Raw genomic sequence first — 27,267 nt, 5'->3', positions numbered from 1 at the left:
ATTTGGATGAAGATACTCACTTGAGAATCTAACCTAGACAATGTTTGTTTCACTTGCAGCTTTTAACTAGTGTAAATGATGGGTTCTCTGTAACCTGAAGTCTTCAAATCATAATCTGAGGACTTCAGTAACTCGGTCAGAAGTTATAGTTCTATTACAGGAGTGCATGCGTGAGATTCTGTGCCCTGTAATGTGCTGGAGGTCAGACCAGATGATCATGATGGCCCATTCTGGCCTTAAACTTTATGAGTTCCTAGTTGGAACAAAAAACTCTACAACAAAATTAGATTCTGAGTTTGGCTTAAAAAAAATACCAGAACCAGACACCTCTAGATAAAGATGAGAATGTCTTGAAGAAAAAGCAAGTTAAAGCAGCCTGAGCAAGGGAAACCTCAGTTGATGCCAATACAATAAGCACAAATGTCTACGGACTATATCCAAGACAAACTTTGTGGAAAGGATACCTTTAGCAGCTTTCCATTTAGAACTGCAAGGCTAATCATGCTCTATAGACTATCCCAGGGTCCAATCCTAGGTAAGTAAAGGACAGAGGTGCTTGCACATATTTATTAATTTAATTATTTTCATATGAAATATTTCCATAGGTGATAACACAAAAAATGTTTCATAATTAGTTGCAAAGGTAATAAATATACCATAGTTTTATTTGAAGTGTATAGCACTTGAAAGTCTTTTTGCTTTGAGTTTGTGTGGATGAAATATTACTCTACAGAACTAGGAGTAGAGTCTAGTGGTTGCAGCCTGCTGCTGGGAGTTCGACTCCTGGGTTCCACTCATGAGTCTGCTACTGACTTATAATATTAATTTAGGCAAGTAATTTAATCTCTCAGTTCTTTATCCTATCTCCCCAACCAAATGGGCATCTGATGCTTGAATAGTGCCTATCTAAAAGTTATGTTGAGACTCAGGTTTCTCCTTTGAAGCCAGTGTCACTTGGTTTATGGTCTAAGCACCCCAAGTGTCTACACTTTGAAAAGGCAAAGAAAGAACAAAAGAAAATGCACTTTTTTTTTTTTTTTTAAAAAGGGAGCAGATACTTTCCCCCCTGCTTTATTTTAAAAGGAGGTGGATGAAGGAATCTAAACTTTTGACTTCCTATGGTGTAGGATATTCAGACCACAAGAGGGCACCAAAACCAAAGCATCTTCTTAAAAATAAAAGTGTACAACTGCTGTTCAATACATAACCTGTGTTGCAAAATATGCACATCATAACATCACACAGAATGTGATGAAATGCATATTACCTAGGAAAACAGGCACCTACATGCAAAAAAAATTTGCATTCATAGTACATGATGGTATGAACATAGTGTATGCTGAAAGGCTTACAGCAAACATCACCTGTACTTTGTAACTAGTAAAAAGGCTAAATATTTAATAATAGCACATCCACCTGGTGTATAAGTCAGACAATTTGAGACCAAAAAGACACTGGAAAGTCTAAAACATTAAAACAACTGATGATTTCAAAATGGAAGAAAATGTATGCAGTCTATATACTACTAGAGGGTTGCTTCAATCTTCTTTTAAAACGGGTTGCTTTTTAAAATGACAACACAACTTGAGGCCAGGAGATCATACAAATGGAAATAATTAGAAAGAGGGGTGCAATTATTCACAGAGACAATAATATTTTGTTTAAAAATAAAAGGGGTTTTGCCTGCCTATAGTTTAGCATTATATGCAATAAAGCAGCTTTTTTGAGCACAGGGCATGGGAAGCTCCCATACTACAGCAGCTGCCTCTTTTCAGCAGTCACCTTAGAACTGATCCAACTGTAATCTCCAGTACAGTTCAAAGTTACTCTAATACTATGGCAAGCAGCTTTCCCCAATATCTGAGTGTTCAGATTATGGCATTATGCAATGTAAGGACAACTGCTTTCCAAAAGGGTTAAAGAATTTTCAAAGAGGAAGCTTCTTATGTTAAAATGAGGTTTTTAACCTCTCCCCGCTGCTCAGGGATTAAAAAAAATGTGTAACATCCAGGACAGAGTTCCTTTCATTATCAGACGGAACATCTGCGGCTTGCTGCAGTAGCAGGACAAGCAGAATATAGCTGACAGGACTGGCTAACTCCTGAGTAGCTTTTGGGATGCTGTGGAGTTGACCAATGTTTCCTGTTTGCATTTTAACTCCTTTATGTCAATTTCTTTGATCCTGTTACTTGCACACCCTTTAAGACTACTTTAAACAGCTGTTGTGCCACCTGTCCTTCCAATTATGTTTAATATGTATATGAAATACTTGACATGTCAGTCTTCTAATAACCGATCACCAAGTAATTAAACATCTCCTGAGCTCCCACATCACTTTCCATTAAGGGCCAGTATAGGTAGGACCCTTGGCAGTTAGTCTCTTGGTTGGTATTCCCCCAATTTCCTTGGAATGTGGGAAGTGTTTCTGTTGGTCTAAATTACGTAAAGTGCACTCAGATGCTAGAATGACAGTCCCTAAAGACTCTAATCATCAACAACAAGAGTCCACAATTTTCACCTGTTGACAGAAACACATTTCCTGCAGTGACATTGCCTGTCTAGAAACCTGAAAGTAAAACAGTTTAATATCATACTGTGCATATTTATAGGGACATGGAAGGTTAGGTTTTTATCAATCATTTGTGATAAAAACAATGAAAACTGTTTTGTTGATTTGCCCCAATCCCCTGCAGTGTTTATAACCCAACCTCAACAGTACTGGGTTAGTGCCCTAGATCTGGAAGGTGGAAACTAAAACATAAAAATGAGATAGAGTGGGACTATTAAATTTAACCTGCTTCAGACACTAAGTGCCCTGATTCCAACATGCCAGTCAGCTCCCCGCAAAACAAAGATGGCAGGAAAACAAAGCCTGCTACTCAGATGGTGGTTGTTTTCAGGTGGGGTGGGTAATCTAGCAGTAATGAGCATCCAATAAAAATTTAGCATTCCTACAACACACCTTCAAAACTTCTATATAAACTTTAATATAGTGTCTCAACATTCCTGAGAGGTAGGATGGGTTACCCTCATTTTACAGATGGAAACCAAAACAGAAAAAAAGATACATGAGCCTCAGAAATAGTCTGTGCAAGAGCCACGACTACAGTTCAGCAATGTGTATTTCCTAATCCCATGCTCACACCATTACACCATGCTGCTTCCCAAATTCCTCCCAAGCCCATTTGCTCCTTTCTTGTAAGCATGCACAGAATCAAAGCAAACTAGAATTCAATACCTTGTGTGCCTTGCTACCTGTCCCAATTCACACTAACGTAGCAGACAGGCAGAGCACAAGGATAATACAACTTGCACACGTTCCTGTAAACTGAAGCACAGAAAACTTTGCTAGTGTTCTTTTGTATAATCCCCGACCTTTGATAAGCATTATTTAAAAGTTTAATTCACAGGTACTGAGTTTTAAGCATAGCACATGCTGCAAGACTGCTCTTATATCTGGCAACATATGTGAAGGGCTTCAAAATTAAGGAGTGGGTGTGTGTGAAAACTATGCTGGTTGACCCTCCAGGTGGGCGTGGGTGTGTGTGTGTGTGTGTGTGTGTGTGTGTGTGTGTAAACAATGAGACAAAGCTGAAAAAGGGGAAAAAAACATCATGAACATCAGGAGACTATTTTTAGCAATAATTTATTTAGGCTCTGGAAGAGTGCTCCAAGGCAAACAGAATCCCCACTGCTGAAATTATTCAAACATATGCTTGAAAATGTGCCGCATTGGCAGTGGAAGGACTGGCCTTTTCCCATTTCTAAAATGTATGATTCAGTAAGTAGCACATAGGTATGCAGTGCGCATCTGATCAAGGAGGGTGTGTTTCAATTTACTATGAAGCCAGCAGTAGCGGCAGCAAGTACATCTCATAGTAAATTACTCATGTATTTCTCAGCAAGTTACTTGTGTACTTCTCATATGTTTCCATAAATACCGAAGACGTAACAGATTTTAGATTAGAACACTGTGGGTTGTTTTACATATTTGCAATGCAGTGTTCGTCCTTTTGGTTATGCAGTTTATGGCTCACTGTATTTCATAAGATGGTATAATACTAAACAGCAATTAAATCATGGGATATATGTGCCTGTCCCACACTAATTGTATTCTTAACTAAACCTCACAATAAATCTGTATCATCAAAAAGCTAGAATTGAAATTAAAATCTGACCACTAAAAATGGTGATTTCTTCAAAGTTGTGCAAACACTTGTGTGCAGGCCTGAGATAGGCAGGAACAACCCAAAACACATGTGCACATATGTAGGTGTCTGTGTGCAAACCTCAATTTGTCTGTGCACTCTCAGTATGTACACGCTTAAGATGGTCTCAGACCGTCTTGGCCTTCACTTTCCAGAAACCGCTGTATATTTTCCTTTTCAGTCCATCTGAGGCTACAGCTACACCATGGTATAGGGGTGCAATTTCCAGCTTGCATACATACTCAATGAGAGCTAGCATGAGTTATAAACAGTGTAGCCATGGTAGCATGGGCAGCAGCAGCACAGCTTAGACATGCTGAGTACAAACTCATGTGTGCCTACTCAGCATGGATGCCGCCTGTACTCGTGAGGCTACTCTACTATTTATACTCATGTTAGCTCTCCCCAAGCTAGCATGAGTATGTGTACATGAGATGGGAATCACACCCCCAGCCTGTAGTGTAGATGTAGCCTAAATGTGCAATGAATAAAAATTCCCAAACCATTCTCAGCATCCTGGAACCGTCTTTCTTCTCCCTCCCCTAAATGAAAGACAAACAAGTCTGTTTTTCCAGTTTTGCATTCTTAAGATTTTAGATTTTGGTTTAAACCCATGTTTTAAACCAGAAAACTCATCAATATCAAGGTTGAATACACTGGTAAGTTTATTTTAAACATTTCGATAAAACAAAGACATTTACACCATGTGTCAATTTCATACTTCTAATTGTTCTGCATTAGCCAATGATGCATAAGATAACCTGGATGGTCTTTCCCATCTCTAATGTCTATAATACAAAGGAGCAGCATGACACGAAGAGGCACAAAAAAAGGGGAACAGTACAAATATATGGCAAGACACCTAGAAACTTGATTTCTGGCATTAGTGAAGTTAATATACCTGTTAAATGTTCAGCTTCCCTTTTGAATATAAGCCTTACAGGTTCCCTAAAGGACCTCACCAGTTAAACATTCCTGCGCTGTTAACAGATGCTCACATTAGCAAAAGCCATACTGTCTGCATAGTTTTCGCAAGCAGTGTGGGCAGAGGTCCCCAGCCCTCCCCCCCCTGAGAACCACGTAAGTCTCCTAAAGTGGTCTACAACCCAATGTTATAACATGAACAGAAAATAAAAGCCCTGGTTAGGGAAACCATGCTAACAGCAGCAATTAACATTTGTTGGAGAACACTTTTAAATGTGGGGACGATGAGATCAAGAAGGTGCACGTACAAGGAAATGCGAGACTGAAAAACTCTTGTAGAAGCACAGGCAGTTTCAGACAGAGCCACTGTTCATGAGACTCTCAGGTCATGTTAAATAAATAGAGTAATTTAAAAAGGTGTCTTCTCTTTCTCCTCCTATTTCAAAATAGAATTGGCTTTTGTTCAGGTTTCAGTCCAACAAGGTTCTAGGGATTCAGGTAAACAACCAACCCCAATAAAATCATTTGAAAAAGACAGAGGAAGATTTTTATAAGCCCCACAAAAGGCTGCAGTAAAGTTCCATCCTGGCTGGGAAAACTGCAAGGGAAAACATTTCGAATTGACACACCATTAGGGAAATGACTTCTTTAACAGACTTTAGGGATGGTAGCCCAGAATTAAGAGCTCCTTCCAAGTCAGCTTCAGGAAAGAGGATTTTGGAATGGAGGTAAATGAGAAGCCTAACACTTGAGTGGTAATACCACCTACTAAAATATATTTATAAAGGCCAAACGAAGAGGTTTTTTGTTTTGCACACCAAATAATGAAATGAAAATGTTTAAATGCATCAGGAAATAATATTACTCTGGTGGCATAGTCTTGGAAGATCACCTATGTTGTGTGGCATTCACATCAATCAGCAGCTAACATATTTCTTGGTATACATTTAAAGTGTTCTCTGAATTAGCATCTGGAATTGAAGAGATTTGTTCCCATACATTTTCAGGAACTTAGGGGAAGGTACTAGTAATATTCAAATCAAACACATTTATCTCATCATGTGAGGCTTTCATTTAAATACTGAGTAAAATCATCCAGAAGTGTCCCTTGGTGATGGTTTCACAGAAAAGGGACTGCCAAATACATTCATAAACGGTCTTCAGGATAGCTTGGGAGCTGCACATGAACCATTAGCAAGTACAGAAAAGACATCTGAAATAGTCAATGAGAGGCCAAGTGAAATTGAGTGAACCTTCTCCACAAGGTTGTACCTTGGATCTTAGAGTAGCCATTAATGGCAACAAAGCATCATGTCTCCAGACAGATTTTTTAAAAACATGTCTTTTTCAGCCCCCATCTCACTGTGAATTTTTTATTTATTTATCTTTTTAAATAAAAGAACTAGAAATCCAGGAACACTTACTGTAGGTCCTGCATGAACAAATAAATGATCATGTAGTGTAGTAAGAGTGCATTATGGAGCATTTCTAAAAAGTAAATGTCATTTAAAATCTATTATTCAAGCCTGGAAGTACTGGATTAAAAAATAAAACTATAATAGACAATAGTCTCTACCAGAACCTATAGCTTTAAAAGAAAGATCTCACAATACTTGTCTGAAGAACTTAAATGGCTATATAAGGGGGCTAAGAGTAACACACTAGTTGTAGCGGTGAAATGACATGGAGAGACATGGATTCAACCCCCATTACATAGAAAACGAGGGGTTAGGTTGCTGTGAAGGCAGCATGTGCTCTGTACTTAATGGCAGCCCCTCTAGTAACATAAGTAGCCCTGAATTAGCTCTGAATGGAGTACTATCCTCTTTCCCAGAGGAGATGTGCCTCAATGCTAGTCCTTGCTGGGAGAGAGGAGTGTAAACAGAGGAAAATGGGATGATTCTTGGGAAAGAATACAGTGGTCTTGAACTCCAGTAAACAGCCTTACAGGCAGAGTGCACTCTATGTCACTTTTTGGCCATTTTTCAGCAGCTGCTTACCACTGCATACAGAAGAGGTGATGTTGTACACAAAAGGACAAAACTGCAGACAGCGGATCAACTTCAGGCTGCTCTCACACTCCTGACACTTTGTAGTTAAATCCAGCGCATGCCTGAAGGCTTGCAAGGCTTTGCTGATATTCTTCAGAGCCAGATAGGCATTTCCTAGGCTCAAGAAAGTCAGGGGCTGCAAAGAGAAAAGCAATCTTGTATCAGCACAACAAATGTGTTTTGGGTTCAAAACCGAAGGTAAGCTATTGCAATAGATCAAGTCTCATTCCCTCCATGCTCCCAAATCAGCGAGAAGGGTTTTAAAACCAATAATTAGTTGGACATACTGACTGTGCTTAGAATTTCAGGTTTTTAAAATGATACATAAATCTGATATATACCCACAAGTACAACACAAACCACTTATTTACAGCCCATCTTAAACATGGCACATTCTACATATGGCAGCAAAGAACGTGAAGTGAAATGTTTTAGGGGAGTTTTTAGTAAGGAGCCAAGAAGTCTAAAGCAAAAAGGTACCACGTAACATGAGATTTAATATGGGACGGGAGGGCCAACTAGTCTTTTGCCAGTCCAAGCTTATTGTTCTCCAGAAAATAAATAACTAAATTACTCAGAGCTCCAATTTCACACTAGCTTAGGATTTGTGTCTTTCAGCCCATTGTTCAATTCTTTGCAGTAGTAAGCAGACACTCTTACTCATAACTTTGACTATCCAAGAGCAATCTCTTGCATCAGAGACAAAAGACATTGTAATGATTCTTCAAAACTAACTGACATGCATTTTAGATATCATCCAGTGATTTAAGTCCTGGCACACAATGAAGCATTACACTGTTTTCAAAAGTATCTTTATGGTTTATGTAGAGAAATTAAGTGCTGCATCTAACCCTGTGACCAGAATAATGACCACGCTCACGCAACAGAGCAGCCAATTTCCTCCACTAAATGATACTCCTTGTCATGGAACTTTTAAGACTAGTCATGGCTTTCAAAAATTTTGCTTCTAGTATTAAAAACATGCTTCAGAAGAGTGTGTGCTTTTAACAATCTGATGATGCAATTAAGTCACAAGATACTAATTCATGTCCAGAGAGTTAATTCAAATTTGAGTTCAGTCTGATGCTCCAGCCAACCTTAGTCAGCCAGTTTATTGGATTCTTCTTCTTATGACCTCCCATCATGTGTTTGATACCTTCATTTGGTGGTACTACTTCTTGGGTGCCTTTGGTAATTCATTGCACCTCATTCATTCAGACAAGCCCCAAATCATCCTGCCCTATTGTTAATCATACCTTCTTGTTCACATTATCTTTCCCTTACACACCAGAGAATCCCCTTTAAATGCCAACTCTAATCTATCCACTGTCTGGTTAGCATTGTTAATATAAGGCTTTTGTGGTAAATTAACTGATATCACTATAGCACGGCACACTCAAGTTTGATTGCAATACTCTCAGTCTTGAACTGCTGTAGAGCTTTGCCAAAGGTACTGGAAGAACCTTTGGAAGAAACTCCCGCAAGTGCAACCTGTTTCTAAATACCATGGGTATTGTCACTTCCTCCCTCCAATTTCCTAATTCAATTATTTCATCATTCATCTCTTGCTTTCTTGTGATCCTCTTTTTTCATACACTTATCTGCGATCTAAACTGGTTAGATTCCTTTTCAGACGGTTGCAAAATTGCTGCTAGCTCTTGTATTAAAAATACCCCGATGCTACGCAGCTGATTCTAGTTTTGCCCTCCCCAATTATTTTAAAGTGAATTTAGTGCTGGAGGGGCTGACGAGCCTGGAGATTCAAGTCCTTTGTTCAAATAAAAGGGACAGCATGGGCAGAAGCAACCAAATCTAATTGTGCAACCATTAGCTTCCCATACTACTGCTGAAGTGCCTCAATTCTAGGCCCCAAATATGATGGGGGAAGGAGGAATTGTGATCTGGATTCTTGTCCCCTGGGAACTGGAGTGAGACAAACTCATTTCACTTAGGGTTGTTTTTGTTTACGACTTACACAACTTTTTCTGGCCAATCCAGTAGTTATATACATCTCTTATTACAAGCAGAAAAGTTGCAAACATGGTCTAACTATATTTAAAAAGAGAATTGAATACCAATGTTTTCCCCGAGAAAATTTTCTTCAAATCATTTGCACGCTACAAAGTATTTTACAAAATTTAGAAATATACCATAAAACTTTGTACCAGGCATATTTATAGTTAATGAGAAGTAAAGTTAATCAAAATATTTGCAAAGATACAACAGCTTTTGCAATAGTCTATTCCCACAAGATATCACAAGCGGCATTAAAAAAATGCAAAGAAAGGAACGTAAAATGCATGAGATTAATCAAGAAAACAACGGAATCATCCAGGCAGCAGAGATGGGTGTGTGTTATGAAGGGATATCTAGATAGCCAAGAGACTATTTCTGCACACTACTTCTTTTGGAACACCTATTGATCTGCAGCATTTTCTTTGATAATGCAACAGTCTTGTTCTGACAATTGGAATTCATTTTGAATTCTTTTAATGAAGAGCTCATTGTTAAACTTGAAATGAAGAGAAGACATTTTTTCCAAGTACTTACAACACCCTAAGAAAAAAAGTTCCACAGTACTGGTTAGTGTTTCAGTAATCCAGTTTTGCACTGTCTCCCCACATTTCTGAAAGGCATGTTATTTATCTTTATATCTATCTACCCATTATGTAGGGGGCAGCAGATTCCAAATTAACTCTTGGGCACAGCTAAGTGATGACTAATATTCAGGTCATGGCCACACAAACACTGTACGGCAGGCCGTGGTGTAGTGCCAAGCACTGTCTGCATGTTCTCTAAAACCCTGTTGTTGTTCTCTAAAAGCTTTCTAGTGTGCATTGATGTACTGTTTGAATGCGCAGTAGGGAACTTTTGGTGCACAGTACTTGAGTCCATGCAGTTAATGTATGGCATGCTGGAGCGCTGTAGATTTACACCCCAGCTTGTTGTGCAGTAAGTGTTTAGGTAGACGCACATGTAGATTTCCAAACCTAATTCTGCAACCATCAGTTTCCAAAAGGAGAGGATACAGTCTCATACTTTTCATTTCTCTTGCATCTTCCATCAGAAAACTTCACAGCACTTCCAAACATTAATGAATTAAGCCTCACAACAGCACTATGAAATAGGGAATGGGAAAACTGAGCCACAGTAGATCAATTACTTGTGTAATATTACATGAGGAGTCAGTGGCAGGGCTAGAACAGTACTTTGATCTCCTGACTCCCAGTCCTGTGCTTTAGCCACAAGACTACATTTACCCTCATGTAAAACCAGCCTTAGTAAAACTGCTGGGTAGAAGCAACTTCTCAAGGATAGCTTACCTCCTATCAAACCTGATCTAAACATATTTTATGTAATGGTTTCTCTTTCCTCCAACACACAAGGATTAAATGTTAACATCAAGAATCTCCATTTTAGATATCAGTGATGCCAGGATTTGAATCCAAAAACACAGCCAGCTGGTTGGAATTCTGGTGTCCAGAAGCAACCTAATTTGTTGTCCATATTTAAAGCTATTTATTCTTCCAGACACTGATACTCTAAGCATCCAGTGTTATCTGGCACTTTAATTTCCTGATCTTATCAAACATGAAGCAGCAACTTAAATGAACACGTTCCAAATGAGATGCCTGAAGAATTACATATATGAGAACAAAACCTGGGGATGGGAATTAATGAAGCAATGTTCCAGGAAGACTTTTGATTACTAAATTAATACAAAAACAACGCTTACCTCAGAATTATTGATGGCCACAGCTTTTACCAGGAGCTTGCTGGCATCCAGATGAAGACCATAATGAAGCAAAAGGTTAGCTAGATTGACTAAAGGGATATCCTGATATTCATGTGGGGCTAAGTTCAATGCTTTTCGCAAGCATGAGACAGCAAAGGTGCTATTTCCAACAGCACGCCAGTAGAGTCCAGCCTCATTAAGCATAACCCATAAAGGATCCCTTGGCTGAAAAAAAAGTCACAACATTTCAGGAAATTACAATCGCTTACCATAAACTCTCTCCAACATAAGCAACTCAGTGTATTGCTTTTTGAACTGGATACAATTTATTCTACCCTCTACCTTGGCTGAGGGTAGTTAGCTTACCATTTGAATGTCACAGGTGCAGGGTAGACGAACTAATGTTAATTTAGTAGCACCTGTTGCTCAGCAAGAGCATTCAGCTAGCAACCTTGATTTATGGGATTGTCCTGAATGATTTCCACAAAGTCCTTTAATGCATACATATGACAATCCCCCCTGGCCACAGGAATCAATGATTCTTAGCCCTTTGCCATTCCAGGGTGCAAGAACCACATTGCCACATGTACACATAAAAGGATACCATCCATTTGAGAAGTAGTCAGTTTCAAAAAGTAATTGAACATGGTTCCAGTTCCTATATCTGATTCAAGTCCCTCTACCAATTTGAGGTTTTAGAATCATATTTTCCTATTTTAAATAATTATCTATCCATTGTATTTTGGGTAGTGCCCACAATGCGCTGGGCAACTGTCTAAACGTATAGCAAGATAGTCACTGACCCAAAATGCTCACAACTTAAAGTAGTAAACATGGTGGGGCAGAGGGATAAAACGTACAATCAATCAGATTTCTAATTATTCTTAGCTGTCCCTTGACCCATAGTTACATGAAACAGACTAATTCATTCTTTAGAGAAGGAACAATGAAACTACGTAGAGTTGTGTCAAATGCACAACAAAATATGTAAAACAAATGCTCTCTCTCTTTCAGCTGTAGCAATCTTAGGTGTTTCTTATAACCATAGTGGGTAAAAGTTTTCAGAGAGAAGTACATTTTGTAGATAATGGTATTTCTGCAGTATTTTTGAATCAATAGCCTCATACTAAAAGGTTTTATTTGCATTACAGGATATAATGGATAGTTTAATATGCTATCAAATCCGTTTTCCAATGTTTTTTGGGTAATCTGTAATTGTAGGACAAATCTAATGCTTCAATCCTGCAACAATTTACACATGTGTAATGTTACTTGTGTGAGTAAGTCTTATTGATGAGACCACTCACTGAATAATGTCACGCATGCATGCAGATCTGTCAGGGGTGCATTCTTAGGCCCTATACTGAAACACAAAAAAATACAGTGCTAAATGCAATGGTCTATATGTAGGGCTTGGAGTAATTGTTTTTAGTCCTAGACATAACTGTAGCCATAGCTATTATTGTCTAGAACCTTCAGAATTCTAGAAAGACTTTTGTATTTCAGTTTTTAGGGGTGGGAGACTGTTTTTTGTATTTCTAGTTGTAAATTATGGTTCCTCCTCCCAGCACTTGGTAGGAGAAGCAGTTATTTTCAGATTTACTACTGCTTTCTTAGCTGATTTTTACTAACTGTAAGAGACACCCTAACTTAAATAAAATCATTTTCAATGAAACAGTTGTAGGGTTTTGTGCACAATTCCTTTCCTCTCCCTTCACGTTATGAGGAACAAGTGACATACTGCCTATCATTCTAACCAATATTGTTTCACTGTTTCCATGTAATCCCCACGTTGGCCTGTCTCTATGCATCCAATGGGGGAGGGATAGCTCAGTGGTTTGAGCATTGGCCTGCTAAACCCAGGGTTGTGAGTTCAATCCTTGAAGGGGCCATCTGGGGCAAAAATTGGGGATTGGTCCTGCTTTGAGCAGGGGGTTGGACTAGATGACCTCCTGAGGTCCCTTCCAACCCTGATATTCTATGATCTATGATCTAAGTATTATGTACTTCATTTGTAAGCTCTCTGGGGGCAGTGACTGTCTTTTTGTTCTGTTTGTACAGTGACTAACACAAATAGGGTACTGGTCCATAACTAAGACTTCTAGGTGCTACAGTAATAATTAATAAATGCTGTGCAAGAGTTAGCAATGGCATTGCTTATAAGGGTATTGCAAAGGCTTTAATCCTATTTTTTCAACATAAGGCTGTCATTAATTTAAACATTCAAACCTGTTTGCAGACAGATTTAGTCTTTCCCCAGGAAGACCATGATGCTTACTGCTGAACTTCTGCTCTGAAAATGCCTCCTGTCCTCTGCAATTTGTGCACATAAGCATGACAAGAACGTGCTTATGACGTGCTCATGACGTGCTCTAACTGGTTAAGAAGTTGTTTATTGGAGAAGCTTTTTCAGCACTAAAGCCATGAAATAACTGAGTATTACCAAGGAAAAAAAAAACAAAACTATGCATTCGGATGGCCACTTAAGAAAACTCAGAAGGTAAGACATTAGGCCTGCAAAGAATTGTTATGTGCACAAGAATATGAATACCACTCAGATCTGTTCTCCTTCTTATGGTCAATGAAAAGATGACCAAAAACTCCACATATTATATTTAGGCTTTGACAACGTGGTATATACACGAAAGGCAGCATGTCAACAGAGTGAATTTGACATCTGTTAAGACTGAATATGATTTCTCCAGAAGTTTTTCTCCATCCTGACATTTACTATTTGTATTTGTGGTAGCACTCAAAGGCCTTACTCATGATCAGGGTCCCATTGTGCTAAGTGCTGTGCAAACACTTAAGACAGTCTCTGCCCTGAAGAGCTACCAGTCTAAACAGACAAGCTAGACCAAGGGTGGGGGAAAGGAATATAACATAAGAAAAGCAATGTCTATTGGTTGGCGAACATCATGTTAGTTCCAGGTGTATTTGTTGTTTGATTCAGGAAATGGCATTGTATTCCCTTGCTCAATATCTTGCAAATTTTTACAGGAATGAAATTCACTCACTCCACCAGTGTTCTTACGTAGGAAGGAAGCTATAATAGGGTCCACTGAGTAAGCTGAGTGAAAGGGATGCTTCTCTGAACATTTGTGGTTCTTTGTGGAACCTAGATCGAAAGAAGTTAAAAATTTCAGCTCTGCTATACCCACCAGGCAAGGCAAATTGTAAATAGTGTGCCACTGAACAACATGAGTCTAGTTATGACACCTCATAGATAAACAAGTATTCTCAAATTTACTTTGAACTACAATTCTTGACTTACCTTCTTTATAGCATGATAGATGAATGCTCCTATTTGCTCCTCTGTAATAGTTTGATTGTTGATACGCGAATGCAAGATCTGAACACGAAAAAGCATTTAACAGAAAAATAGGGAGGAAGATTTTAAAGTTCTCTCTCAAACACAGCTATATCCTGTAAAAACTATCTGGCTTGCTCAAGTCTCATGACCCTAAAATTTCCTAAACCCCTTCTTTGTACTGTAGCTGAAAAGTGATCCCTACAGATGCACTGTTGGTGGTCTGGGGGAGGGGAAGACTCTTAAGCAACCAAGGGACAGTAAGCAATAACGAAAGACAGGTAAAAGTGGGTGTCTCTCCTGTGCCAATGAGGTGGTAAAGCCAATGAACAGTTTTCATGTGGTCTTCAGAGGTTTTAGAAGACGACAGTACTTTCTAGATTAACTATCATTTTTTGTCTACACACTTTAGGTGTAGGATAGGTGTTTAAAGAGGCCACGTCATGGGACCTCATGCCAGATATTAAGAACTTACACTTCCCAGCAAGGGGAAGCCTATGGAAGTACTGAGCACCTTGCAAAATCAGGCCTATCTTTTTGTTATGAGAATCTGTCAAATCCTGAAGACCTTAGCTCTAAGGCCGTAAAAGGCAGACACTCAGAATGAAAAGGTTACTTATGAAAACAGTGCCTCTTACTTGTCTCGCATGATCATCCGGCATTTTAAATTTCAGCTCCAGATGACCATCTAGTTCTTTGACCAACATGTACAGAGTTTCATTGTTACGGACATCAATAATAGAAGAACAATCTGGCAGCTGGCCCTCTCCATGCACCTGGGCCTCTCCTGGGCTTCTCAGGATCGATTGGACTCTGACAGCGAAAAGAACCGAGAAGACATGAGTTCATGTTTCAAATGGTGGGATGTAAACACACAAACAGCTGAGTGGCATATGGCTGGTCCTGTCCATACTACATTTTAACCATCTTAAATCCAGGTAAGGGGACAGTCATTTTGGAAATGGTTTCCTGACTTGGTTATAGCTGTAGTGCGGACAGAGCATTAGATGGATGTGACTCCTTTTGTGGAGTGGGAAGAGGGAGGGCCTCCAAGAGAATACAATTGCTGCTTGCTCCAATCAGAAAGATTGACACACCATCTTCTCCAGCCAGAGGGAGACCCAGCCACTTTAAAAGAATAATACACCAGTTGGTCAGTGACCCCAGATTCTCATAATGAGGCCACATCAGTACAACCAGATTGTACAATACAATGGGAAATTCACTTTATGATTAATTAACACTTGCCCGAATCCTCTGTTTTCTGGAGGCAGGAAATAGGTTGGCAGTTCCTCTGGGTTCGGGATTGTTGGAAAGGATTTTACACAGTCTGATCTTTTAGGCCAAAGAATATGCTGTTTATCCTAATTGCAAAGAAAAAAAAAATCCTTAAACTATTGAGAAATAATTAATCAATCTTGTTAATCTTTTTATTAACTAAATGATAAGAATACCTCAGGAATACAGTAGGATGACAAAAAAGAAAAAAAAACCCCAAGCTCTTCTCTTAAGATAATGGTTTCCTGTCTTTTCTGGAAATTGTCCCAATTTATCAAGCCAAGATTTCGGTTGCATCAGCACAGTACTTTCTATTTTTAGTGAATTGTGCTGCTCTACCATGAACGGAGGTTTGGGCTCTAAATCCCAATTTTGCAGTCATGAGAGCAACCCAAATCCACATTGTGTGGTAGAGTTCACACAAAAATGAATGGGAGACAGGCAAAAGGAGTGGTCCACTAGTGCTCAGCAGAGCAGCTTACCTGAGACAATGAAGGAGAACTCAGGAGTACCAGGCACATAAGTCCTGCTCCATATGAGTGGTTGGACACTGCTGCTTTAGAATAAACTTTTACAAAAGGAGTACACAATCTTTCATGATAGCCCTGTATAAAAGAGCGAGCTCATACTCTTTGCTCACCCTGTAGGCATCTGATTCTAGGCCCCATAGTGAAACAACAGAATGGGCAACAGGAGACGACTGCAAAGCGTGGCTGAGATCGCTGTGGTTTGCGTGGAGATCCAAATTCACGGATGTCATACTGGATCTTGATGAGTCTTCTCCAAACTGTCGATAAAGAAGAAAATGACAGGGACATTATCACTATTTTTAGACAGTATTTCCTTTCAAGGTAATGAACTATTAACACTGAATTTTGTAAGTTAGATTTGCTTTTCATCACTTATGCAGGTTGTTTACTTCTTGCAATTCCCTTAGCTTTGGCAGCAAAACTAGACTGGTTAATTTATGAGTCATTTCTGGTCCTCTTGCACTAGCACAATAATAGGGTTTCAAACATATAAGGAGAAAATGCAGATCAAAGCAAAATACTGTTTTATTGTTTTTTAGAGAAATATTGTGAAACCCTTTTTATTAATATCAGGCTTTCCAAACTTTTTACAAATACAAATATGATATCTACTTTTGCAGAGTGTTTCAACCTTTCTTCAGGCACTATCAAACCCAAAGCATAAAAGCTGGCATTTTAAGCTATTAGAACAGCAGCAGCACCTCTATTAGTATTGAGAGTCATTGTTAGATGGGCAGAACTCATGTTATCATTCACACTCTTAGCAACATAAAATATTCGGAAGTGTAATGCTGATTCCCTCCCCTTTAAATCTCATTTTGTTACAAAAGTTTTTAGAATGATGTTCATCAAGATGAACTGACTGAAAATATCAAGAAAGAGGGAAGTATCGCTATCCATCTTAAATAATTTGTAAAAGCGTATATAAAGAAAAACCAACAATTATTTATATATACTGTAATAGACCAAGGCCAGTTGGGTACAGCAAAGTAGCCCTATTGGGATCCAGGAAGTGGGCGGGCAAAGCCCGCCCACTGCTAAAGGATCCACCCCCTGCCCCAGCCTAAGGGGGGGGTCCACAGGACCTGGAAAACCAAATAATTACGGGGGACAACTAATGAACAACAGGGACAGGAGTGCGGTCAAAGAGTCAAATGAAGAGAACCGGATGGGGACACCGAGCAGAGAACCCGGACAGTGCCCACTGCTCCTCAAAGGCATCAAGGGAGTTAGTGGACGCCGCCCAGAGGAACTCTGCCCGGAAGCGTGAACGGACAGAGGATCAGAAATAGGCCCCACAGTCACAGGAGATTCCATCGGCCAACCTCCTCACCCTGGTTTTATAGATGGCCACTTTAGCCAGGGCCAGGAGGAGGTTGACCAGGAGGTCCCATGACTTAGTGGGGCCACGGACAGGGAGCGCGTAGATAAGGAGGTGAGGGGAAAAGTGCAACCAAAACCTTAACAAAATATTCGTGAGGAGCCGGAATAGGGGCTGCAGCCTGGCACACTCCAGATAGACGTGCGCCAGGGTTTCCCTCACGCCGCAAAAGGGGCAGGTGTCCGGGATTGGGGTGAACCGCGCCAAGTACACGCCCGTGCTCACGGCCCCGTGAAGGAGCCGCCAACGGATATCCCCAGCGGGCCTCGGGACCAAGGTGGAATATAGGCTGGCCCACCGGGGCTACAGCAGAGTAGCAGAAGGTAGATATACCGCCTTAACAGTTTTCTGTTTCCTGACTGACCAGAGCAGGGGCTGCGCCAGGCTAATGAGAGCACCTGACTCCAATTAACCTGCAAAGAGTCAGGTGAGGCCATTAAGCTAATGTGACCACCTAACTCTAACTAAGGCCCCTTTGATAATATAAAAGGGCTTACTCCAGTCAGGCAGAGAGAGCTAGAGGAGAGGAAGTGTGGCTGAAGGGCTGGTTAATGAAGACACCCTCAAGTCATGGGTAAGGGTGAAGAAGGGAGAAGCAGGAGAGCTGTGTGGAAGTGGCCCAGGGAAATGTAGCAAATCTGGCAGTGAAAGGTTGGCTGCCAACAGCTGCTACCATAAGGGTCCCTGGGCCGGAACCCGGAGCAGAGGGTGGGCCTGGGTTCCCCCCATCCCACCACTACAGAAACACCTCCTGGGAGGGGAAAACAGGCCCCTGTCAGGACAGGAGGCTAAACTGCTTTGGCAGGAGGCTGTAGGAGCAACAGAGACCATGGGAATTCTCTCCCCAACCTCCATTGCTGGCTTATGATGAAAAGGGCACAGTAGACTGTATCCCTGGCTCTAGAGAGAGAAGGGCTACGTGGAGGGTTGCAGTGAGCCTCTAAAGCTAGCATAAACCACCTGGAAGCGCGGGACTCATGGGGACAAGGTCGGAGCTCTGCCACAATACACACACTTTTTCAGCTGTCATAGTGGGGTACATTATTCTATGGGAAGTACTATATGTGGATCCAAAGAGAAAACCGATTCCTTAAAGGCATTTGTCTCTTTATGTACATTAGTTACCTAGTGTACGTTTGCTGTGTCCTTCAAGGAAACTAGATTTGGAAATGGATGCTTCACATCTCCAGAGGCACACCCCTAGCTACTGACATTTAGCATATTCATGTAAGACAACTACACTCCTTCTCAAATCATCTCATGCCTGTACTTAATAGAAGGAGGGCATTCTATACAGAGGAAAAAAAAGAGTGACTGAAAATCCAGGGCAATGTTGGGGTTTCACAAAACACTCCAGAACATTTTCCTCCCAAAAAGATAGTTGAGAAGAGCCCTCATTTTGCCCCCTCCCTATGCAACAAAACAAAATCTTTGAACAACAGGCATTGGGCTGCCAAAATCCAGAGTTATTTTCGGTTCTCTCACTATTAGCAAAAGGGTCACAGGAAAGTTACACGAGCAGAATGTGCCTTTTATCTTATATATATATATATATATTTTTAATATAAAGGATTGTGTGGTAGCAATTATGGACATCTTACTCCCCAAGGACTTGTGTTGCTTGAGCGACTAGTAGTGGTGCTAATTCACAGACAAACCTGAACATATTCCACATTTTCAAAAATGTCCCCACGGTGATAGCGAACAGGCTGGTCCCACTGGCAGTGCAAGCTGTGCTGTTGGTTGCCAAGCCGACATATCTGATGGTTCCCTATGAAGCACAAACATTAACAAAAGTTCATTGCTGTGAAAGAGCAGAGGGTTTCTCAGCTGACCAAAACCAGCATATTAGCTTGCAACTAGACTCGGATATCTTGTTGACTGGTATTAAAGGAGAACTCCATCTTTGAAAGAAGATAGCTAAACTAATATTTGTGTAAAGGACTACATGACATTTGACTACACTTCCTGCAATACAGTTTGCATGGAGTTTGGGATTTGACATACCCAATTCTGCATTCCCTACTCATTTTCCTACAGTCCTTCTGCACTTCGTTCAGCCTTTTTGGCAGTCAGTCTTTTCCAGATAGGCACAAGAGTGCTGCTGAGAAAACTGAATGGTTGCTCAGATACTGGAGATGTAGGATAGATTTAATCCTTTAACTACGAATTCACAGAAGAAAGGACATTACGTTCCAAAAGTTTGTTCTTGTAGTGCATTGAGTGTCCTAGATTTACTCGGAATTCCCTCAAGTCTAGAACCTATAGCTTGGGGTTATCTACCCAGCAAATTAGCGCCAGGTACAGACAGAGTACCTTGCCTTGCTGCAAACACCCTACTACATGTGCACTAAAAGTTCTGTAGTTGAAATCTGTAGCATCAAAATGCACTACAGAACTTTGTGTGCTGTAGCAAAGTCCACATGGCGAGTTAGTGCTTGGCGAGCTAGTGCACTGCAGATTCACACCCTGGCTTCACACCCAGCATTAACTTGTTATGTAGATAAGTCCTTAGAATAACTTATCTAACAAAATTCAAATATAGTTTAGTATTAAGTAGGAGGGATGGGTTTTTTGTCAGATGTTTTCCTGCACAATTGCCCAGCCTCCATTATTCAAAGGCCTCAACATTTCAGCATTTCCATTTCTAGCTATGATGGACTACAGATCCTCCATAAACTAATCAACATGGGCTGTACTAGCTCAGGGCCCCCAAGAACAACAAAACATGCTCCCTTTCCCTGAAACTAAGCGTGTTTTATAGATTTTTGCCTTTGCCAGACAAGGACCTATGGACTGATCGGAGAACATGTCACACACAACTTTTTCAAAAGCAAAATGAAATGGCCACCTAAGAGCATCATAACCCAATATGGGAGTGAATTGTTTCACTACATTACGCTGTGACTGAAAGTGACTAACTCTTACTCGTTACATTCAGTGCTTATTACAAAATTTGTACCTAGTTGTGCCTCTTTTGCCATCTGCGTCTCATGGATGATGTTCTTCAGGATTTGCTCTTCTTGGATCAGCTTGTGCTTCTCTAAGATCTCCTGTTGTCTCAGGTAATGGTCATGCTGTTTTTGATATTCCTTCAACTCATTTAGTGTTCGCTGAAGTGATCTTAAAATTTGACACCAGGAAAGTTTATGTTGAATTGTTTTAAACATTAGCCATCTGTCGTTTCACATTCATATGAAACTTTTGGTTGCTTACAATATTTGTATTTATGATCATGCAATAGTTGTAAACTGTAGTAAGTTAAAACATATCATTGTTTTACCACAATGGTGAGCAATAATCACAGGAACAGAACATTGAGAATGAGACCTCTTGCATATGAATTTTTATTAGGCTTTTCAGAGGATGCATGTCTTAGTTACCTATGCTGAGCTTCCAGTTTCTGCTCAAGTTTTTGCTGACAAAGGACAGCGTGCTTCCTTTTTACAGCTTGCTCAAACCCTGGTTTGGCCTGTAAAGCATGATCATAACACAGGACTGAGTGGTTGTACTCCCCAAGCATCTGAAGAATGATTGAAAGAGAGAGAAAGTTAGCCACTGTTCAGCAACATTTAATGAAACACTTCCAGTGATTAATAAAGATCAGTTTTTTACTTCAATTTAATATTGATTTGTTTTAATCAGCAGCCAATCTCTTCTGAAATTACAACCATGTTGTTGGGTAAATCAGCTACAAGACTGGTTTTGCTCTAAGAGGTGTTTTCAACAGCAGATATAAGCTTTTCTTCGTTAGCTGAAAGATTAATTTCTCTGCGAAGTTGGTTGGATTCAGACCTCTTAAACATCAAGCTTGAACAATGTGTGAAATTTATTGCAGGATCATTTAATCATTGCACTGTATTTTAAAAGTGCTGCAACTGTAGCCAAAGAGATTAAATTATACCATCTGGTTTTCTGTAGTTCTTGGAAAATAAAAATCTTATTTACTGCGTATATATTTCCCAAAGTGTAATAGCTGGTAAAGAAGTCACTGTAATCCAGAGCTGCATGGACCACGATGGCTGCATCTGCTGAGAAATGAGCCCTGTGTAGAACATTTGCCAAGTTTACCAGGGCAATATCTTTACTGTGCCTAGAGAAAAAAGGAAAAAAAAAAAAATATATATATATATATATATATTAAAAAGATGTCTGATAATGAGTTTCTTTATTCATGTTTCTTGTGTGCTCTCCAGGCACATGTTACAAGGACTTTTCAAAACTAACAGCAGCTAGTAAACATTGCAAGTATGCAGTGCTGACTTCAAGCCTTAATTGCATGATCTAGCCCAGTGGCTCTCAACCCTTCCAGACTACCCTATCCCTTTCAGGAGTCTGATTTGTCTTACATACCTGCAAGTTTCACCTCACTTAAAACTACTTGTTTACAAGATCAGACATAAAAATACAAACAAGTGTCACATCATTCTATTACCAAAAATTTGCTTGCTTCCTCATTTTTCCACATAATTATAAAATACATCAATTGGAATATAAATATTGTACTTACATTTCAGTGTATAGTATATGGAAAAGTATAAACAAGTCATTGTCTGTATGAAACTTTGTAATGACTGCCCTAGTGCATTTTATGTAGCCTGTTGTAAAAGTAGGCAAATATCTAGATGAGTTCATGTACTCCCTGGAAGATCTATGCATACCCCTAGGGTACATGTGCCCCTGTTTGAGAACTACTGATCTTGCCAAAATATATTCTAAAAGTATGTTCAGCTTCTAGATTGTCTGTGGAAAAACTACTCATTACTCAGTCAGGGGAACTAACTTAATATTGGATTGTTCCAGCCAAGGTGTCATTTGGATAGATGGCATTATGTTTATGAAAACTTTGTACTGTTTTTCATTTTTAATACTCCATCTGTGTACTTTACAATCAAATGTACATGTAACCTTTATTTCTCATACAGGGTGTATAGACAAACTACTCAAGCTTCATTTAGCAGTCCAGAATCATAGAGCAACACACATTTAAAATAAAACTAGGTACATTACTGAATCTCTTCACAATAGTATCTGTGCACACTCTAAAATAATTTATGGATTTATCATTATAACACCCCTGTGAGGTATTATCCACATTTTGCTGATGAGTAACCGACAAGGAAGGTACTAAATGACTTGCATCAAGAACATGATTTCATGGCAGAGCCAGAAACTGAACCTAGATCTTCTACATCCCAGACCAGTGTCTTAACTATAAGATCATCCTCTTTCTCCTTTATCATTCCAAAAGTCACATCACAAGTCACAGTGAGCAAGCAGGATTTGTCTCATCAAGGTAGTTACAGAATTTGCTGAAGTGCCATCTTGCAAGTTTCAGAAAACTAGAAAGTATTGTTTACTAGAATATACTAAGATTGAAGCACAGCTTTGAACTGCTGCCACCTATAGCCAACCTCAAATTGTGGTTGAGAGAATGAAATCAAAAGTGGGTTTATAACCTCTAAAGAAAGCTACCACTATTCAGCTATGCAGCCACCCCAATGGCACAGCAGAGGTTTCTTCAGTGTCAACCATGTAGGATAAGTTATAAGAGCACTGAGCTTAATTACAAAACACCATATATTGCAACTACTCTGAGTCATCAGTTTTCAGTTTCAATTAATGCACCTTATAGGTAGTGTCTACCCTCACTTGTACTGCTGCCCCAGGCGAACCTTTCCTAAATGGTGTTTTCCTGGAATGTCACTGGATTTTGAAAATTGATGTTTGAAGAGTGGCTTTGAATGGATATTAATATTGTTGGTGGCACTTTCCTGATCACTGTGCACTCTCCTGATACAGCAGATCGCTACTCATTCATCTAGGGGGACGATCACAGATTTAGCAGCCAGAGAATAACCCTTCCCACCAGACTAGACCATCTCCAGGGATGCTACCAGAGCCCTAAAATTGCAACAGCTCCGTTGTTCCTGTGTTCCCAATCTGACAAGACTCCATTACAAGATGTGCCTTGACACAAGTAGCTTAGTGTTGGTTACGTTCACATCTCATTGTACCAACTATTCTGCAGCACATTTCGTACCTTCTCTACAGAATTTGGCCAATAAATTTCTACTAAAAAGCAGCAAGATTGTCTTTCTTTTGGTATTGTCAGGTTTGTGGATTACTGAAGTGAAAGACTGCACAAGTCTAACATAAATTTAATAAAATTTTCAGTCTTTACCTCCTGGCTATTTCACCCTCTTAAGAGCTATTTAAAACTGTAGCTGCTTAATAGTGGAACTCTGAATGGCAGTCTCTATTCAGTAGACTCTATCACCTATTTTCTTAGGATACAATTTTCAGTAACTAAAAAACTGTATACTGTTTAGGATAAATAGAAAGCAGACTGGAAAAGGAACCTGTATCAGCTGCTCTCACCTTGAGGAGAAGTGGAGAGCCCGCATGGCACACTCCACTACCTGATATGGCTCATTCTTTATTCGCCAATAAAATGAGGCCATATTATACAGCACCCAGGAAGAAGAATTCTGTAAGAAAACACATGACTGTAACAACTGTAACAATCCAAGACCCAAGGTATACTATAAACCAATAGGCTGACTAGACTTTCCAATTGGTACTGGAGGCAAAATTAAAAATCTGAACATGCCTTCAGTTATGCCTCTCCTTCTGCAACAATGCCCTTCAAGAGGAGCTGGGAGCATTTAAAGGAAGAATGAATCAGCATATAAATACATCAAGGATATATGAACCCCAATATTAACTTTCACAAGGATGCCTGAAGTGACCATTTAATCATCAACATTTTTATTTTAAGCTGAATAAGGAATGTGCACAGCAGTATGGTGCAGAAAAATCTTTGAGAAAATGGCCATTTCAGTTCCATTGTTTTCTCTTTTTGATGCCTTTGCTCTTTAACTACTTGGCTTCTATTTCAAACGTTCAGGCTGTTAAGTGATGACTGTGTATTTTCTGTGGTTTGATGAGCTATATCTCACCAGATACTAAAGCTGAACTTTAAATCATGTCCATTTACTTCTCTGGCTGCTGATCCTCACTGCAGTGAAAGACATGGCTTCCCGTGATGTGTTTATTTTCCAGTGGAAAACACTGAAGTGCTGCCCCATGTACCAGGGATCTCAACATTTGTTGGTACTTGCACATGAGGAATAGTATGTGGACAGACAGTACCCATAGTGTTGTATTCCACAAATACACTGTATATGCAACAGCACAAGAGCTTCTTGAGGCTGTTCTTGTGCATGCCACAACTATGAGGGTCCCTACTGTCATACCTTCATTAGACCTTCATAAATGCGATGGCCTATGTCCTCTATACTTCTTCCTAAACGTCTGGATAAGTAAATGGAGATAGGATCTTCTTTAGGTAACAAAGGTGCGGAAAGATTAACTCTTTCTTGAACACCCTAGATTGAGGGAAGAGAACACAATAAATGTCTACTGAAAGTTTTATTGAGGCTAAACAGTAAAATACAGCAGGTTTCAGGAAAATTTACAAAATAATACTTTATGCTCCTGTAGCATCTTCCACCCGAGTATCTCAAAGTTTCTCAAGTTTCTTAAGCTTCATCCTTGAGACACCAGCATTATACTCACTCTTTTACAGATGGGAAAACATTAGAATGATATTAATGCAAACACATCCAAAAGCAGCCTCACATCCTGCATTTTTTGGGGTTCCCCCCAAATTGAGATAACTAGGATTTTATTTTCTATGGTACTGAATACTGACAGCTCCCATAAATTCAACTGTGGGTGCCAAGTATCTCTAGAACATCAGACAAAGTGTGTCGAGCGAGGCACTGCAAAAGTTAGTGCACAAAAAGGAGTGAGTGGATGCTTTTGAAAATTATTGAAAATAATTCAGGACCCAGCCAGGAATAGAACTGAGAAACCCTGGTTCCTGCTTCAACTGCAAGAATATCCTCTCTCTTTTGGAAGTAACAGAAACCTTTTATTAAAACCACTTCTTTTTAAAAAATAATCATCAAGAGACAGACCCTAAGGCCAGGTCTGCACTAGAAACTTTTGCCACTGCAGTAATGTTGCTTAAAGGTCTGATTTTTATACAACTTTTCTATACCAGCATGAGCACTCTTTTGCTGGTACAGGCTAAAATTTAGATTAGGAAGGTTTCCCAAAAGCTATAACAGCCAACCTCTTCAAACCATCAGGCAGCAGGAGGAGAAACACCTTGCAATTGCCTACTTACCCTTAAGTGCTGAAAAGCATGAATGCTGTATGGAAGATCTAGAATTTTTGTACAGTCTGGTTGTTCTAGGTCAGGAGGTACAGGAGACTGTGTGTCTATATAGTCTTCGGGGCTAAAATCAGAAAGCAACATATCAAACTCAGTGCTTACAAGTGCTTTAATCCATAAAGTTCACGAGAGGCACTAGTGAAATAGTCAGTTAAAAATGCCAACATTTTGTGCTAAACAGACCACTACTTTTAAAAAATGAACATCTGTGTTTGAGCTAGTTAGCACCCCTGAAGCACTCTCTCAGATTTATGAGTCAGTACAAGGGATAAACAGTACTTCACTTTCAGAGCAAAGCCCCAAATCGGTGAATTGTTAGCTACCTTAGAAGAGACAGATTGATAGTTAGAAATATACTAGCTGGGAGATTTTGGCAATACATGTTGAGGAACATCTGTCTATCCAGTGTGTTTCTGTTGTAATTATTCTTCCCTCTACAAGGCAGATAGTAATACATTCTGACCAGAGAAGTCTCTCTGCCCTGGTCTACACGAGTTTAGGTTGAATTTAGCAGTGTTAGATCTATTTAACCTTGCACCCGTCCACATGACGAAGCCATTTCTGTGGACTTAAAGGGCTCTTAAAATTTATTTCTGTACTCCTGCCTGACAAGCGGATTAGTGCTGAAATTGACATCGCCGGGTTGAATTTGGGGTACTGTGAATGCAATTCGACGGTATTGGCCTCCTGGAGCTATTCCAGAGTGCTCCATTGTGATTGCTCTGGACAGCACTTTGAACTCAGATGCACTAGCCAGGTACACAGGAAAAGCCCCGGGAACTTTTGAATTTCATTTCCTGTTTGGCCAGTGTGGCAAACTCAGCAGCACAGGTGACCATGCAGTCCCCCCAGAATGTTTCTACGGTCCCCCATCATCTCCGTCCCTGAGGTTATTGCAGATTAGAAGGCGAAAAAACGCACTCGTGAGGACATGTTTTCCGAACTCATGAAGTCCTCCCGCACTGATAGGGCACAGCTTAATGCATGGAGGCATTCAGTGGCAGAGGCCAGGAAAGAATTGCTGTGTTTGCTTAACAACAAAAGTATCATGCCTCGCTAGCGATCCTGCCCGAGCCAGGTCGCTGTGTCACAAGCACGCCACGCTGTGTCAGCCTTGGGCGGGGGCAAGACCGCTTTGTGAGCAGGAAGGCCATAGATATAGACATTGCATTAGGTAGCTTCTGTAGCTAGAGAAAACAAAACATTCTTGTGCATTCGGCAAAGTCTGTGCCTAAAAAAGAGAAGTCCCGTGACACACCAAACTATTAATACTACACAACCACACGTTATATAAAGTATAATAGGGACCACGCGAGGGGTATGTTCAAGTTGGGTTTCCATAGTGTAGTGGTTATCGCATTCACCAAACACGCGAAAGGTCCCTGGTTCAAAACTGGGTGGAAACAGGTCCCTGATCCTTTTTCTGACTCCCCTCCTGCATTTTTAGTCTTAGAACAGACCACGCTGCGAAACTTCACTTTTATTTATATCAATTATGAGTTAAACAACATGGAAGCTCTCTCTAAATTATAGTCCCAGATTCCTTACCCTTGATAAATTAACATTTTTGTTAGGGGCGGGAGAAAATTTTCATGAAGCCTTTT

General features: G+C 40.0%; 1 protein-coding gene across 12 annotated transcripts in view; it reads right to left on the bottom strand.

The window, feature by feature from the left end:
- Positions 1–27,267, bottom strand: part of TTC17 (tetratricopeptide repeat domain 17) — an 88,944-nt gene that overhangs the window by 38,283 nt on the left and 23,394 nt on the right. For all 12 annotated transcript variants that reach the window (XM_007061269.4, XM_037900080.2, XM_037900081.2 and 9 more), the window contains 13 exons: positions 25,616–25,727; positions 24,678–24,809; positions 23,800–23,909; positions 21,367–21,511; positions 20,802–20,941; positions 20,381–20,541; positions 19,077–19,189; positions 16,148–16,294; positions 15,478–15,593; positions 14,868–15,042; positions 14,194–14,271; positions 10,920–11,144; positions 7,133–7,319 (listed from right to left, as the gene is read on the bottom strand). In XM_007061269.4, the coding sequence (XP_007061331.3) occupies positions 7,133–7,319; positions 10,920–11,144; positions 14,194–14,271; positions 14,868–15,042; positions 15,478–15,593; positions 16,148–16,294; positions 19,077–19,189; positions 20,381–20,541; positions 20,802–20,941; positions 21,367–21,511; positions 23,800–23,909; positions 24,678–24,809; positions 25,616–25,727 (1,841 nt within the window). The remainder of the gene's footprint in view (positions 1–7,132; positions 7,320–10,919; positions 11,145–14,193; positions 14,272–14,867; positions 15,043–15,477; positions 15,594–16,147; positions 16,295–19,076; positions 19,190–20,380; positions 20,542–20,801; positions 20,942–21,366; positions 21,512–23,799; positions 23,910–24,677; positions 24,810–25,615; positions 25,728–27,267) is intronic.

The sequence above is a fragment of the Chelonia mydas genome, chromosome 6 (assembly GCF_015237465.2).
Source record: "Chelonia mydas isolate rCheMyd1 chromosome 6, rCheMyd1.pri.v2, whole genome shotgun sequence".
Taxonomy (NCBI): Eukaryota; Metazoa; Chordata; order Testudines; family Cheloniidae; genus Chelonia; species Chelonia mydas.
The sequence above is the reverse complement of the archived record's forward strand: the minus strand, read 5'-3'. Positions and strand labels throughout refer to the sequence as shown.